Source organism: Pleurodeles waltl, chromosome 7, assembly GCF_031143425.1.
Source record: "Pleurodeles waltl isolate 20211129_DDA chromosome 7, aPleWal1.hap1.20221129, whole genome shotgun sequence".
Lineage (NCBI taxonomy): Eukaryota > Metazoa > Chordata > Amphibia > Caudata > Salamandridae > Pleurodeles > Pleurodeles waltl.
The window spans coordinates 971,083,657-971,101,467 of NC_090446.1; the positions used below are offsets into that span (position 1 = coordinate 971,083,657).

Here is a 17,811-nt window from a genome sequence, read left to right on the forward strand (position 1 = left end):
CTAACCAGAACTACCTACTGGCTATTGCCAGTAGATTCTGTCTATCTGTCTGTCTATCTATCTATCTATCTATCTATCTATCTATCTATCTATCTATCTATCTATCTATCAGTCAATCATAAAAAATGCTTTTCCTGTGGAAACGAGGTCCTAACTAGAACTACCTACTTGCGGTCACCAGTAAATAGTTATAGCTAGGACCTAGTTTTTGTAGACAATGCGTTTTTTTGTTTTGCTAATAACTTTGGCGTCTTTGGACAAATCTTCATGAAATTTTCAAAAGTAGTGGCACGGTCACTTCAACTGCTGTCTGGATAGTTTCAGGGTGGGCAGAAAAAAAGGAGGGGGGGGTCCAAAAACGCATTTTCCTCCATGCAATTTCCCATAGGAATTTAGAACACAACTACATCCCGGAAAGCTGAACCGAATGAAACCATATTTGGCAGAAAGCTAGCTCTTGGTCCAGAAAGAGCCATTTTTGTGATTTGGTGTAAATCCGTTCAGTAGTCTTGGACATATCAAAGGAAAAAGAAATATGTATATCTTCGGACGGAAATCCTCCGCAGATCTGACAGATCTCAGAATGAGATCTGATTGACTGCCAACACTTCAGCCAGGAAGTGTTGCCGGCCATCTTGGGACTCAGAGTCGTCGGAGTCCCCCCCCAAAAAATAGGCAAAAAAACCCATAAAGGGGCAGGGTGGGAAAATCCTGGCCTCCTATACTGGGTGGTGTGGTCCCACAGTGAGCCCACAAGAGCAAAAAAGGATCTGCAAATCCAGGCAAAAAAAAAAAAAAAGCAACACTCCCGCGCTTGTTTATACTGCAGCCCCAGGGTGGACCAGGTCCCGGTAGCAAATGTTAATATAGATTTATATTAGCTTTTCTCTCATTTTCACTGTTTCTCCTTGATTTTTCCATTTTTTTTTGTGCCTTCTCCTTGCTTTTCCCTTGTTGGAAAGTGGGTTACTGGCACTGGTAACTATGAACCTACCACTGGCAGTAAGGCCACTAACCAAATATAGGTTCAGCACAGGTCCCCGTAAATTAGCTCCTTGCTCAACCCTTGGTAGCTATAACCGAGCAGGCAGGCCTAACTTAGGAGACAAGAGTGTAAAGCATTCAAAAACACCAATACAGTAAATAAGTGAGACACAACACACAATAAAAATATCACACCATTTTATAACAATAGGTTATATTTTTATGAGTAAATATACACCAAAATGGCAAACATACAATGTAGGGAACCAGAGATATGAAGTTTCAAAGAATAAACACTTTCTAGTGCTTAGAAATACAAAGTGCCAACTTTACCAAAATTCTCCAAACTTCAGGAGGTGTTTCCTGAAGTCCTCCTTGCAGGTACAAAAGGTCCAAAACACAAATCCAAGAGTCTGGAATCTGCGGGTGGGTCCTTGGAAGCGGAGTTATGATTTTTTTAAAAGAATAAACACTTCCTAGTGCTTAGAAACACAAAGAGCTAATTTTACTAAAATTCTCCAAACTTCTCCAATCTTCAGGAGGCGTTTCCTGAAGTCCTCCTTGCAGGTACAGAGGGTCCAAAACATAAATCCAAGGGTCCGGAATCTCCTGGATGGTCCTTGGAAAGTTGGACCACAAGTCCACAATGCACCTGGCCAAATCCTTAAAAGTCCACTGGATGCACTCCAGGCTGGGGACTTTTGCTGGGGATGATGCAGATGAAGCTCTGTTAAACTGTAGCTGCATGGAGTCCACTCCTGAGTCCTTCTTCAAGCAAGGCACCGTCCCCAGGGCTGTAGTCCCAGATTGTGCAGCAGGTACAGTTCACTTAGAAGTGCAGGCCAAGAGTGCAGATCCAGATTCCAGCAGGGCAGTCCTTCTTTCTCTTATAGTTTCACGCAGCAGATCTGAGAGGCTATGCACCTCTCACATATTTATTCCCAGCTCCTGGGCATCAGGAAGGGGGGGCTCCCAACAAATAGAATGCAGAGTGATGCCCAGATGCATGACCACGTCCTACAAAGTGTGGCATATTCCTGCCCCAGAAAGCACAATTTTTCCAAAATCCATGATGTCTGAAACTAAGAGCTGACTAAACCATCCTCCAGTGTGGCTCATTTCCATAGCTCTCCTCCTCCTAACATCTGCAAATTCCTTCCTTAGTATCTGGCTGAGGGGTCCACAAGATGGGGGGTTAGGTGAGCTGGCATTCTCTCCTGTCTTGCTCTCCTTTAAGGCTGTATGTTTTATTACCTCTCCCCTGCTCATGCATTCCTGTGTAGCCCCCGAGCTGCCCTTCACCAGATATGCTTTCTCCTGACAGCCACTTATCACTTAATCAAGCATCTCTGCTAATCCTGTTAGCACTGACCAATCAGAGGGGACAGTCAGAAGGCTGGATTTTGGCTTACAGAAAGAACAGCCTTATAACTTATTTTCTGTACAAGTTGTGATAAATTCACCAATGTCAAATTGCTGGATTTATCAAAACAAATCTTTTAAGTCCTTGAATTACTTTTCTGCGCTTTTCCTTACTATTATTACCATGAAAATACAATATAGCAATTATAGCCTAAGAAGGCCAGTATCTATAGTGGGGGAAAATGAAATTATCAGTTTTTCCCTTACCTGGGTTTATAAAACATATTTTATAAGACCCCTGCTTATGGTTACATGACCCCTCCCACCCCCGGGATACCTAGGGGAGATCCTGGGGGTACCTAATATGTGAAAATAAGGTAGATCATCACATTTAAAGTGGCCACAGCACCAAAGTCGAATTGGGACAACATTTCCATGTAAATGCAGTCTGCAGAGTCAGGCTGCATTTAAAAACAAGCATTTGCAATGCACTAGGGTCTCACATTTGTCGGAGTTACAGCTGTTCACAGTTGTAAACTCCCAACCGGATTTTTCTTGCATTAAAAGAAAAAAACAGCGCAATCGCGCTGCTACAGTTTACACGTAATAATACCTATCGGCAAAAGTGCAATTATGAAATTAACCGGCAAAAGTGCAATTAACTGTGTAACAAGGTCGATAGTATGCGAAGCGCTCGACTTCTGCCCTGAGCAGGCCCTGGGGAATTGGGGTCCCTGGGGCTGAAATTGGCTCAGGGGTGTGGGTGGCTGCGTGCCTCCCATCCATGTTTGACTGCCTTTGAGGGGTTGGAGCAGGGCCTGGCCACAGGCCAGGCCCTCCGGCCAACTTATCACCGCGCACGGCTGAATTTCAAGCGCTGCTTGGGGTTGGCTTCATGCGGGCATGCACCGGGTTGGCCAACCCCCCGCCCCCCGTTGCGTACTGCCCGTCAGGTTGGATTAATGTATGGTAGTTAATATTACTTTACGATAAACAAAAACATAGAAATTCACTGAAAAAAACAAATGTTACAGGGATGTTATAGTTATGTTCACATTTTACATGCACAAAACCATAGAAATTCAGCAATTATAGTTGGTTATTTTAAGTACCTATAACTTGTGCCCTAAGGTAATTATAACTTGCAGCCATGTGCGGCAGATGTTGGAATAACGTACGATACTTAAATACTGTTTTTAAAAAAACATAGAAATTCTCTGAAAAAACAAATATTACAGGGACATTATAGTTAGGAAATAACATTTAGAAACCTTAAAAATTCACAAAAAAAAACAAATGTTACATGGATGGTATAGTTAGGTTCACATTTCACATGCCCGGAACCATAGAAATTCGGCAGTTATAGTTACAGTTATCTCTAGTAACTATAACCTGTGCCCTAAGGTAACTATAACTTGCACCATCACCTTGCATGCTACATAAGCAAAGAGCTGCAAAAAATGTATGAAGGAACTCTGGGTAGTTCCTAGGTTTAAGTGGAGAGCTCCTGTATAGAGCTCCCTACAGCACCAGCGGCATTCTGAGTCTGCTCACTTTACAGAGTTTTTAGGCATAGGATTACCACAATGCCATCCATGCCAAGCTAGAAAGTGACAAAGTATTTTGCCACTTTTACAGCAAAGGTTTTAAGCATAAGATTAGCTAGTGACATTGTTGCTGAGCTGAAATATGACAAAAGCCTTTTACTACTCGGGCACAGTAGTATGTCTTTAGATTGGTAAAATACCATCTAAGTTGGAATAAATATTCTTTCAGGCTTAGAGTGCTACATAAGCGGAGCACTGGAAATAAGGTAGCAAGGAACTCAGGGTAGTTCCCAAGTTTGGGTGGAGAGCAGCTCCTGTATAGAGCATCCTACAGCACTAGCAACATTCTGAACCTGCTCACCTCAAATGGCTGTTTTTCTAGCAAAGATTTTAAGCCATATGATTAGTATAGTGCCATCCATGCCGAGCTAGAAAGTGACAAAGTATTTTGCCACCTTTACAGCAAAGTCTTTAAGCATGGGATTAGCTAGTGTCATCCTAACTGAGCTGAAAAATGACAAAAGCCTTTTACCTCTCAGCCACAGTATTACATCTTTTGATTGGTAAAATACCTTCCACGCTAGAATGAATAAAAGCAACCCCTGACATGCGGGTTGCTATCATTACAACTCTTAAGACAAGGTTTGCTTTGTCGAAATACGAGGGAGTACCCAGTACTAGTAAAAAAAAAAAAAAAAAAAAATACCTAAAGGGCAAGGATGGCACTAGCATATAGTGTGACAGATACACTTTTAAAGAATGCGTTTTTTGCAACAGGCAGTGCAGTTTTTCCAAATGGGGAGCTATCTGAGTTTGTAAGGGAAGATTTAATAAGATTCTTGCAGCACAAATTTGAAGTGGACCCGCAGATAAAGGCAATTGCAGTAAGTAGGTTTTGAGCCTAATATTGTTTTCATGACCAAGGAATGTGAGTACTGTTATTAAAAAATAAATAAAAAAAGGGTAAAATATTTGAAGAATTTTTCGAAACAGAAAACTCTGTGAAGAAACGTATTGTAGTACAATCTGAGAAATTAAATGTTTTATCAAAAATAATGCCAAGATTGCAGTCCGATTGCACTGGTGATGATCAGAACCCCGCCAGCTCATTTGGCCAACAGCTGGCCATCCAATTAGCAGGGTAATGGCTCGAAATGATAATCTCTGTTTTATCAAAGTTGGGCTTGGGCTTCAGATAGTTAATGCTCATTCAACTGGTAACACATACAGTATAATAATGAAAATTGCTCATGAGCGATTCCTAGGTTGCATCGAGCTGGAGAATAGACCATGTATAATCGGTGTAGCTTTTAAAAGATAATCGAATCCGTTTTCCTAGAAGTGCCACATAATTGTTAAATATAGCAAGCTGGTGCCATGAAAGCAGTACATTTTACAGCCAGAATTAGAACAATATCTATCCCCTTATGTTCAGTGTAATAATTATTTGAAAACTAGAAGTTGTGGGTTTCGGGTTCAAGAAGTCAGGACACCGTGGTGGTGTTGCGGTACCCGTCTTTCTAAGATTTGGAAAGTGATTTTGGTTGAAGCCACTTCTCAGAGGGAGGTCACGAATTGCACGGCTGTGATTTAAAGGGCTCCTTCTCTACCTGCAACTACCCACATCGGGAGAGACTGTTCATTTTGTTTGCATAGCACCATAACTTAACTGCATCTAGGCTCTTCTGAGAGGCTCTGGGTTGTACTTGTAAACGAGGTGATGGATGTTCTCAAAGGGACCACCTTGGAGTGGTAAATTATGAAACCGAAAATGCAGTGTGCTCAAAAGCACGTTTTCAGGAACGACCAATTCCATTACAAATTACAACTGTGCCGGTTTTTTTGAAAAAGGTTAAAACAAGAATGGTAGAGGAACAAGGAGGTGAGTGGTATTAAGTAACCTCTGCTGATGAACGGAGAAGGATGGGGCAGGGGAGTAATAGGGAAGGAGGGTATTGTAAAAAAAAAAAAAAAACTTGCAGGACGGAAGAGCTGGGGAAGTAGCAGACGAGCAACGGGGTGGGTAAGGAATAAAGAGCACAGGGGACAGGATTTGAACGGAGAAGCAGTACAAAGGGGAACAAAAACATACACACACCCATCGAATGCTAAATATAAGCAGTGGAAGGTACAAGTCCTCCAATCAAAAGAATGGCAAAGAAACTGTGTTCAAGTGGCGGAACAAACACTGAAAGTTGACTAAAAGCCAAAGAGGGTGTGTTAATAATTGAGAAGAAAGTGAGTCCTCTACAAGCAGTAAGTCTGCAAACTTCCATCAATTGGAAACCAAGTACCTTAGTTTAGCAAGACAGAGCAGTCCAAGCCCTACTGAGAGGAGGTGGTGTGGCATAGTACCCCAGTCCGTAGGTACACAATAAACAATAAATGATTAATAATAAATCATTGTCCAGTCAGTGCTTTTACTTTCAAAAAGGAAATGTAATACATTACATACATAGTGCTCAATATTACACAATAATGTATATGTGTAGAAATACCTACTGTGACTCCCTCTTAATAGTTCACACCCCTAGCGCGCCTGAACCCTAAAACCACAATACACCCACCTTATATTGGACACAATATAATGAAGTGAAGTTATCTGAAGGCAGCCCTACTGGCTTTGTCAGGGTGCCACTGCTTTAATATAGCAGAAATATGCATTATTAAACCAATGCAACTCTTATTATAACTAATAAGGATGCTACCATCCTTCAATGACAATGATTACGATATGTACTGATTCCCTGTCAGCTTTGATGTTGTCAATAAAACATTTTAGTGACCTTCCATTAATACATCTAATGATTCACTGTTACCTTGTCATTGACAATAATGCACTTCTATGCTTTTTATCAAGGCATATAATGATTCACTTCTAACTTTGTCATTAAAAAAAGTCAATAACTGCATTAGTTTTTCTTTGACTTTTTATATGTTCTGCAAAGCAGCCTTGCGCCCCAACCCCCACCCCCACCCCCAACACCCCAACAGGTGTCTCTGCACTACAGAACCTTTGGGACAAATATCAAAGCTCCTGTAGTGCTTGTAAAAGCGTCTAACCTCTCCTAAGTCACCAATATTACCCCTTGGGACACTCAGGGCATCTCTTCCTAGAGACTTTTAAGATACGTCTCTAGGGGCAGGTGTACTCTTGGCAGCCCTCATAATAGCTCATTGGTGGTACCCCTATCTTTCCTCGAGCACTACAAGTGATAAGCCTTCTCAGCTGTTTTCGTTATTGCCCAGAGTACTTGGTTTTCTGCTGCTGACCATTTTCGACAAACTACGTTATTCCTGGCACTTGTATCCTCATGAGCAGATTTCAAGGGAGCGCAGCAGTGCTCATTATTTTCCTCATTGGTCTCCGTGGGAATGGTGGTCCTTGGGGACTTTTTAATAATAAAGTTGGGATGCCATGTGTGCCCCAGTCTTTCTCCCTGTGGGCTTGACCCTCCCTGGGGAGTTTTACATTGTTGCGATTGGTTGGGGGTCCACTCATGTCCAGACTAGCTGGTCCTTCAGGAGGACCACCATCCCCAGGGCTCTATGGGGGTCACATGGGAGCATATTTTGTCTACTTCTGCCTAGGACAAAAAGGCTTAATCAAATAGGGTTTTTCTGTCCCCAGTGGACCATTTTTCATCGAGTGAAGTGTGATTCACTTCTGGTGGCAAGCTTCAGCTTTATTATCCTTCTTGCCAGGACTTGTCTCCTGCCCACGAGACTGGCACTTCTTCCGGGCCTTATATCTTCCTCGCCAGCACCTCAGTGTCCAAAGGCTGAGAGCTTAACCTCCCTGCACCTCTCTAGTCCTACAGCCTCTTCCTTCAGCCACTTGTAAGGAACCTTGGAAGTCAGGCCCCCCCTTACTCCGGAGAAATGGCTACGCTGCTTTGTTTCTGTGGGGGTGACCCTTCCCAGTCCAAGTGAAGGTAAAAAGTAATGCAATCAGCAAATGAAGATTCTATCCCCACACTCCCCTCTTCCAAGAGTAGGAACTACTTACTGAAAATACCCCAGTTTTGTGGGGGGGTTTTCTTTCTTCAGCTGTCCAGAATCTAATCAGGGTCTGAGTCAAACAAAAATTATAATGCAAATATGTGGGTAATAATGTAAAACCTGCATTCATTATCCTGATTTACCATAGCATTATTGCATCATGTTAGCCTGATGGTAACCTCTCACAGCCTTCACATGTTCATGCACATCCAGCCCAGAGCCTCTTACCTTAACTGCACCGCAGCTGAACTTATCGTAAAAGGCACAGACACTGACGCTTAGCACTCCTAGTCCATGTTAATAGAGTTTAGAGTGAGTGAGACTTGGGTAGTGAGCCTCACTAGCAGTAGAAGTCCAGAAACCAGGTAGTTACAAAAGCGAAAAATATCTATGAAGATTAAATGGGGTAGAACCCATTCTTCACAGATGTCAAATGAGACGAACAGAAAAGCCAGCCAGTGATAAGCAATGGAATGACCCAAAGCCCACTGTAAAAATTCGTATTGTCCACAGAAGGCATTCTTAACAAAGACCAGATGAGACCTAAGAATGACTTCTCTCATTTCATTCTCTTAAAGTTATGCACTTGCGTAATTCACTTTTTTCTTACCTGACTTCTGCCAGTACCTTGCGCTGCCCTCTTTTTGCTTCAAACATTATCCTGTCCCTTCTCGGTATTCTACAGGGAGTGCAGAATTATTAGGCAAGTTGTATTTTTGAGGATTAATTTTATTATTGAACAACAACCATGTTCTCAATGAACCCAAAAAACTCATTAATATCAAAGCTGAATATTTTTGGAAGTAGTTTTTAGTTTGTTTTTAGTTTTAGCTAAGTTAGGGGGATATCTGTGTGTGCAGGTGACTATCACTGTGCATAATTATTAGGCAACTTAACAAAAAAAAATATATACCCATTTCAATTATTTATTATTACCAGTGAAACCAATATAACATCTCAACATTCACAAATATACATTTCTGACATTCAAAAACAAAACAAAAACAAATCAGTGACCAATATAGCCACCTTTCTTTGCAAGGACACTCAAAAGCCTGCCATCCATGGATTCTGTCAGTGTTTTGATCTGTTCACCATCAACATTGCGTGCAGCAGCAACCACAGCCTCCCAGACACTGTTCAGAGAGGTGTACTGTTTTCCCTCCTTGTAAATCTCACATTTGATGATGGACCACAGGTTCTCAATGGGGTTCAGATCAGGTGAACAAGGAGGCCATGTCATTAGATTTCCTTCTTTTATACCCTTTCTTGCCAGCCACGCTGTGGAGTACTTGGACGCGTGTGATGGAGCATTGTCCTGCATGAAAATCATGTTTTTCTTGAAGGATGCAGACTTCTTCCTGTACCACTGCTTGAAGAAGGTGTCTTCCAGGAACTGGCAGTAGGACTGGGAGTTGAGCTTGACTCCATCCTCAACCCGAAAAGGCCCCACAAGCTCATCTTTGATGATACCAGCCCAAACCAGTACTCCACCTCCACCTTGCTGGCGTCTGAGTCGGACTGGAGCTCTCTGCCCTTTACCAATCCAGCCACGGGCCCATCCATCTGGCCCATCAAGACTCACTCTCATTTCATCAGTCTATAAAACCTTAGAAAAATCAGTCTTGAGATATTTCTTGGCCCAGTCTTGACGTTTCTGCTTGTGTGTCTTGTTCAGTGGTGGTCGTCTTTCAGCCTTTCTTACCTTGGCCATGTCTCTGAGTATTGCACACCTTGTGCTTTTGGGCACTCCAGTGATGTTGCAGCTCTGAAATATGGCCAAACTGGTGGCAAGTGGCATCGTGGCAGCTGCACGCTTGACTTTTCTCAGTTCATGGGCAGTTATTTTGCGCCTTGGTTTTTCCACACGCTTCTTGCGACCCTGTTGACTATTTTGAATGAAACGCTTGATTGTTCGATGATCACACTTCAGAAGCTTTGCAATTTTAAGAGTGCTGCATCCCTCTGCAAGATATCTCACTATTTTTGACTTTTCTGAGCCTGTCAAGTCCTTCTTTTGACCCATTTTGCCAAAGGAAAGGAAGTTGCCTAATAATTATGCACACCTGATATAGGGTGTTGATGTCATTAGACCACACCCCTTCTCATTACAGAGATGCACATCACCTAATATGCTTAATTGGTAGTAGGCTTTCGAGCCTATACAGCTTGGAGTAAGACAACATGCATAAAGAGGATGATGTGGTCAAAATACTCATTTGCCTAATAATTCTGCACTCCCTGTATAAGGTTCACGGTTTTCCCTTAGTTTGTCTGCTGTATGGATGGAACAATTATTTAATACAATATTTGACATTTACTGTACACAGCTTTTTTTGCTTATTGTGCTCTTCAACAGAGCTTCTTCAGATTTACAATATGCCTTTTGGTTATAACTCTGCCATCCAGCAGTGAATAAACAGCATTCTCTTTATCGTAAATGTTTCAGAAAAGCAAAAAAACTGATGGGTGAAAAGCTTCAATTAATCTCAGCAACTGGTAATTACAAGGCAGCTAAAGCTGTACTTGATATGTTTTCTGGATTTCTCTCCAGAACACGGCCCAAGAGAGGGTTCTCAGACTCTTATGGCACCAATGATTTAGTCAAGGTAACAGCATGAGACAGAGAACCTGATGGACTGAAACTTCCTGCACCCCACTGAGCATTAGATGAGTGAGATGCCTATTAGATAACATTTGGTCTGTCTAGATTCACAGGAATAATTACAGGAACCTAAAACCTCTTTCATCAAGAATAGACACACTGAAGAATGGTAGGAAGCTTGGAATATATTTTCTAGATTTTTTAAAATCGAAATCTCATCCTAGTGTACACAACATCAATGATAGCGACCACATGGTTTGTCAGTAGGCTGAACAACAGAATGGATTGTAAAATTGTGATCGTATTTTAGGGTTTTTCCTCATCAATTTGCCCAACCCATCCCTTCCTTCAACTAACTAAGATACACCCAGCACCAAAAGAGGCCTACTTGAGTTTTATACATGGTTTACACCTGCATACATTTTTTGGAGTAATAGAAGAAGTGTTCAATAAAGAACGTCAGCTGCAGTTCCCGTCTGAGCGTTCATGTCTTTGAGCAGGCAGAGAAGTCTTCCATAGGGCTTGATGTGCCTTCTCTGTAGCATTCAACAAATAAAGTTGTTTATGTCTACTTAACAACCCTCTCCTTTGCATGCCTGGGTTGAAGCCCCACCCCTCTAATAATTCTTCCTTCCAGTTTATTTATACTCTGTATATTATTGAACATCTTCAGAATAAACAGGTAATAATGAAGACCATCAAGTGTTTCGCTGACTTGTATTCTGCAAAACATTCCTTAAGTTCAGAAACAGTAACTAAGCTATTCATTTCTTTTCTATGAAACCTTGTTCAATATTTAAAAATAACTAGGACAATTCAAGCTACTTTAAAATAGAACATTAATTTATTCAATTAAGTGTATTGCAAGGAAACAAATACTTTAACAATTTTGGCATTTGTGTGCTTGCATTGTAAGCATATACCTAAATAGATGAACATATATTATTCAAAAGGGGATACTTAAAAAAAAATATATATGTGACGATTACAACAGTCTGTCCAAATAGATCAGTACCATGACTGATTTCTATATAGCTGTTCTTCAGGTAGAGTGGCATCGTGGCCAGCTTGCAGTGGGCTGAAATGTGGTCCTATTTAATTACCAATGGCTGAAATTAATTCAAGCATTCCACCTTTTATTATTTTTGTTTTTCTAAGTTAAGCGGCCTGTGTAGGACAAGTATGCCCAGACTTGTCACCCCCCCCCACTATTGCTGCACTTCACTGATGAGGATTAAATGTCTGGAACCAATCTGGTGTTGCTTGTATTCCTGTCTAAAGGGGATCTGGTCCTTGTTACAAGTGATGCAAGCTTGGCTTCATTTTATCCCAGTCGGTACTGAGAATAGGGGCTCTGAGTCAGTAGACTCAGCAGATTGGGGAGCCTGCATTGTGTCCAACAGACTGCAGAGGCTTTGAGCAGGAACAAATAGGTGGAGTAGAAGCAAGCGCAATGAAAGTTGCACTTCCATGGAATGCAATTAATTGCATTTCAGGTTGGACTAGCCCTGTTGTAGCAGGCTGGAGCAGAACCAATACCTATTTGTATATGGTTGGTCGTTGCTTACAGAGGTATGGTGGTAGAAAAAGATGTACTAGAATGCTGCATCAAACATTTTCCAGTGCCTGAGTTTATTCAGACTTTTCACTCACTACTTGTATGGTTTTCAATTAAATGTTTGTGTGAATTGGGTTTTGGTCATTGGACTCAACAGCTTTTGGTACAACTCCTTTGGACCAGCAACAATGGACCCTCACTGACATGGTTCCAAGAGTAAAATAAAAAAGTCCTTGTCTTTCTGTTCTTACACAGAGCTTTCCTTTGTAGAGCAGGCCAGTGCTGTGGTGTCATATACTTATTATTCGGTGGCTTTCCTTCCTCCTGGTGGATTGGTCTGTCACTGGGAGCAAAGCTCTCTTAGAGTGTTTCTGATTAAATGATTTCACTCTTCAACTGGTTCCAAATTACATTTTTTCTTTCAGTACTCCATGGAAGTGAATGTGCATTTTCCCCACTCTGCCTTGTGCACTCGTTCTGCATATTTGCCACACCTTCTGCTGTGCCTGTTTATTTCCTTCTCCTTTCCCACATTGCTCTATTAGCTATCATTCCTATGTTTTTATGTTTTCCTTTTTTTTGGTATTCCATGGTTGTGCGTCTTTAATTGTGAATGCTTCCACTCAGTCCGTTCGTCTCTCGTCACAGCCTCACCCTTCCTCCTCTCATCAATTCCTGCCCCACCCCTCACTGACATCTGCATTTTAAGTTTTCTTTAAAAATGGAAATATATTTTTTTCGCAGGCTCAGACAGCAGCATGCATACTGCTACTGGGCTGCTCGGTTCTTTACTTAATTCTGTGCTGTGTTTTGAGTTAATTTATTGCTAAAAAATGATAGCCATTTAAAAAAAGGACGTGTACATCATTTTTAGGATTGAGTGTGCGCAAGTGCCCTGGCCCCTGTTGTAACCTCTCAGTGGGATTTTAACCATGCCTATCAGTTTGGTTGGTTCGTGGGATTTGCCTTTTAAAATTCGCTTGATTTCATTAGTGAAAGACATCCATCCGTCATGCCTTTTCTGGTGTTTAGCCCTCCTCTACAGCACCGGTAAACTTCTGAAAACATACGAGGCTCTGTGTTTTCTGAATGGCTTCTGCACTATTTCATTTTTATTTCCTACCCAGCACGATCTCGCTGGCCAGTAGTCGACTGCTTTGCATGACATCAACCATGTTACATGGGTAAATTACTTTTGCTGGTTAAATGGATAATTCTTCTTTTGCTGGTTACATGGATAATTGCACTTTTGCCAATATGTTTCACTGCGAGCAAACTTCTGTTTCCTTTTCTCTGTCTCCTTCACGCTCATGGCGACCGTCTGTTCACATATGTGAAACTGTTATACTTTTCAGTATCAGTTTATGTGGCAAGAAAAGTCCGGTTAGGAGTTTACAACGCAAATAGCTCTAACTCGAGCAAATGCGAGACGCATTCCATTGCAAATGCCTATTTTAAACATTGTGAGTATAGGCAAAGTCACTTATTTGACAATTGCGTTCTAAAGACAAGGCCTATTAACTATGCTAGTTCGTATTTTCAGATTTTACTTTTAAATGAGGGGCCACCATTGGTGTCTCTCTGATTGCAGTCCTCCTTTGTAATTTGCGTGCATTCTAAGCTTTAATTATTTCCATGCCTGTGACTTGACTCTCCCTGCTCAATTTATTTGCAAACAGAAGTGGGCTCAGAAAATGGAAGGGTGGCTAGTGTTTGGTGTCTAAAACTTTTACTTGACTTGCCTCAGTTATTTAAGCTCCTGAAAGCCACGTTGGTATATATCTGGAACAATGCATAGCCTGAAAAATTGGTGAGTAATTCTAGGCCTGCTGTAGAGATCTCTGCAGACTGCTGGACACAATTTAGGTTCCCAGCTCCACTCAGCCTAGTGACTCAGAACCGCGACTCTCAGTCCCTGCTAGACAAGATTGAAGCCAAGATTGAAGCCAAGCTTATATCCCTTTCATCAAAATGTTTTTCTCTTGTTTAGGAGCAGTAAAATGGCAACCATTATTGCCCTGCAAACAGTCCACCCTGGTACCTGGGCAGGTCCACCCTTGTGTCAGGGGAGATAAAAAAAGGTTAATGCCATCTGACCCCAAATGTGAAAGGGAATGAAACTGCATCATATTGGGAGCCAAATGTTGCATTTGTTAATTCTGCTGCTAAAATTTAGACATTTACGTTTATGGTATGGGGAGAATTGACATAAGGGCTTTGCCATCCACTATATGGATCATCTCACCTCTCTCTAAGCTTGGGCCATATTCACCCTTCTGTTCAGATGTAGATGATTTATTGCCACAGCTTGATAATACAGAGGTCAGAGCTTATCTTGATTGATCTTCTCATTCCATTATATTGCCAGAGAGCCTGACAAATAAGTAATGTTTTTGACTGCGTGTCACATGTCTATGCATTGTATCCTGTTTGTGTTTGGTAATATCTCAAAAACATTTTGGGTGAATTTTTACTGCATGAAAAAAGACACTGAACGTAGGTGGTGTTCTTTATCTTCATGTCATGTTTTCTGTGGTGCCCTTGCAGTCATTTTGGGTAGTTCTCTACTGGCAAAACGTTTCTATGTAATTTCAATTTGAAACCCATATTTGTCGACCATCTTTGACCAAATGTAAGTGCACATACATTTTTTTTTTTAAATATATAAATCCAGACAAATATATGTAGAGGTACACGGAAGATAGTAATATTAACTTATAAACTTGCAACCTATTTTTACCTGGCTATACTGTACACGAGGTGCTTCAAATTTTGATGTTCATTCCAAAACAATCTGCCATTGTGCTAATGGATGGATGTTAGTTTTGTCCAATGGTTCCATTTCATCTCTGAGGTTCACTAAAATGCACATACATGGATAACTTGCACAACCAATAGGGTCTTGTTGTTCAAGTGAGTTTGTGTTGTGTTTTTTTTCTTTTCCTGTGGCTCTTACTGTAAGATCTTCATTGCGTTTCATTTTCAACATTGTTTTTTCATTTCTATTTTCTAATATAGGCCCGCTACAAACAGAGCTTAGACCCCACAGTGGATGAAGTCAAAAAGCTGTGTACCTCGCTTCGCCGCAATGCCAAGGAAGAGCGCGTTCTTTTTCACTACAATGGGCATGGAGTCCCTCGACCAACAGTTAATGGCGAGATCTGGGTCTTCAACAAGGTATGTCCAGAGTGAGCTCGGCACAGGGATTAACTGGTGGAGAAAACTTGCAAAATAGGTGCCTGTATAGGGGAAGAAACTGTACCAAATACACGTTCATATCCTTAGGATTTTTCCTTACCCTTACAGAGCTCGAGCAATCTACTCGCCCACTCTCTATGGTAAGTGAGATTTTATCAGGTCGAGCTATTTTTAGGACTTACTGGTCCTTTCTGCCAGGTGAACTTGAACTGGAAAGGAACAGGTGTTCTGTTCATTCAGAAGATGAATGAGGAATAAAAATGCTTTTAAATCTTGTTTTATATGGACGCATTCTCTGGTCTGTTCAAGGACAGAGATAAAATGTCAGTTTGTCTTTTTACCAAGTGTTGCTTACCCTGAAAAAGGGTGTTTATTGTTTTTTCTCTTACTACAGTTAGAGGATTTTGTAAAGTGAGCTGTCAAACAATCATTGTGAAACCAAAGGCTGTCGGATGTCAGCTTCTTCCTAACACACAGCAATTAAATTGCTTGTAAATAAACAGTATATTTATTTCAAAATATCAGGAATTACAAATGCACTTTTTTGTAATTCAGAAGTGTGATGCAAAGATTTTAAATGGGGCAAAGCAAATCAGAACACTTGGTGATGTCAAAATATTTTTTTAAATAAAATACATTTTAGGACTATTTTAATGTAAAATGTGCTGATTGGAAATGCCGGTAAGCTACCACTTCAATCTTTAGTTACATATTCATTAAAAGGGATAGTGCTGAACCCTGATTAGAAAAACATTCTTGTCTGTCCCAATCACAATGCTGCTAATGAATTAGGAGCAGGGCCACTGGAATTATGCAGCATGGGCGGTCCAAATTATGCATCATGATTGAGTAAATTATGCGGCAAGAAAAGGCAAATTATGCAGCATAATGTGGCACAATTTGCAGTAATATTACTTTATTATTTTGTCTTTTTTTTAAGTTGGTAACAATCTTTGGACATTGGGTGCTCCTCATTAGTACCAATTTAACACACAAATGTAGCAATAAGGAATAGAAAGATGACCAGTCCAGCTTTGCAAAGGGCCTTTCACTGCGCAGCAAAACATGTCATTGCATGGTTAGTAACTTTTGAACCATTTGAACTAGAAACAATATTTTTGTTACAATCTGCAGCTAATGTTGCAGTAGATTGATTATGTGGCAAATGCAGCAAATCTATAATTATGCTAAAATAGCTGTGGCTGCACAATCACATAATTCCATTGGCCCTAACTAAGAGGCAAGGGTCATATGTATCCTGTTTGTGGCTAGAGTTGTATTATATATAGTGCAACCATTTAGTCTATTGAACAAGGGTTTTTGTACAGCAGACATGCTGCACTAACATATTTAAAGGTTATCTAATGTGATAATGAAGGAAATGGCAGCTCAGTTAATTAAAATATTTGCCTATGATTACATACTTTGAAACCAATTTATGGGTCAAGAGCATTACAATTAGGTCAAGTAAGTTATTATACCTGCAGGTCAAGTAACACTTTTGTGTTTTTTTTTTTTTTAGGCCTGCCTTTAAAGATGTGCGGTCAGGACCTCTTTAGCTAGGCACCAAAACCATAGAATGGTTCAGATTTACCTCACACAGATGCAACAGGAACCTTATAAGGGCATCAAGCTACTCTGTGAAAAGTATTGCAAAAATATTATGATTGCTGGAAAAACACAAACAATTGCTTAAACTGCATCATTTCTTTAGTTTTTACTAGATAATTGGGAAGCTAGCTTTTATGACTACCCTGTTGTCAAGTGTCAGGCCCCAAAGCTGCTTCTCAAAACAAGTGAGTTGTGGACTCTCACTAGTTTACTTTTTCATTAAGTGATCTAGGTAGGATAATTCTTTTGTCAAGTTCAGCTTTCCAATATCATGACATCTTTCCTCCCCAAGAGCTCTTTTTCGATTTGCTGTTTTTTTTCTGGTTTCACCTTTTCACTTTGGGTAGGCTCTGCTACGTCGTCCTTGATTCAAAGGAGAAGCATTTTGCAGGAACTGCTCAACTCAAGAACGAGCGCCCTGTTTGTGTCACAGACAGAATTGGAAATGAGGGAGATCCCAGTTCATATTTTCACTTCCAGGTGGGCCCTAAAAAAAGGTCTGATTTTAAGGGTCATCAGTCCTCCTTTGCTTAAGTATCATCCTGCTGGAAAGCCATCTGTAATTGAAGGAAACAAATGTCCACAGTTTATCACTTCACAATTAGTGTAGATGTAGTCTGATTTGGAAGCAGGTTTTTACTTTGTTCAACCTCCATAAGAGATGTGTATGCACTGTAAAAAAAAAAAAAAATGCCAGGTGTGTATGGGTATGGGTAATGGCGCAAATAATTGTAATGGCCCTTACTATTTTTTTTTATAGTGTTCATCATCCCAGCATAGGGCATCAGAGTGGGTTACATCACACACAGAGACAATATTGTGTGTGTAAATAATTGGACAGGAAATGTAATAAAAGACAGAGTTATAAGATGTAAAACTCGCATATCGTGCACATTTGTTAAGACTGCATGGCTGAGTGAAACAGTCAATATTTAAAATTCAAA

At 40.7% G+C, this 17,811-nt stretch overlaps 1 protein-coding gene across 3 annotated transcripts in view; it reads left to right on the forward strand.

The window, feature by feature from the left end:
- The window catches only part of RPTOR (regulatory associated protein of MTOR complex 1), a 1,432,785-nt gene that overhangs the window by 498,016 nt on the left and 916,958 nt on the right, over positions 1 to 17,811 (forward strand). For all 3 annotated transcript variants that reach the window (XM_069199733.1, XM_069199735.1, XM_069199734.1), the window contains exon 4: positions 15,077 to 15,235. In XM_069199733.1, coding sequence (XP_069055834.1) covers positions 15,077 to 15,235 — 159 coding nt within the window. The remainder of the gene's footprint in view (positions 1 to 15,076; positions 15,236 to 17,811) is intronic.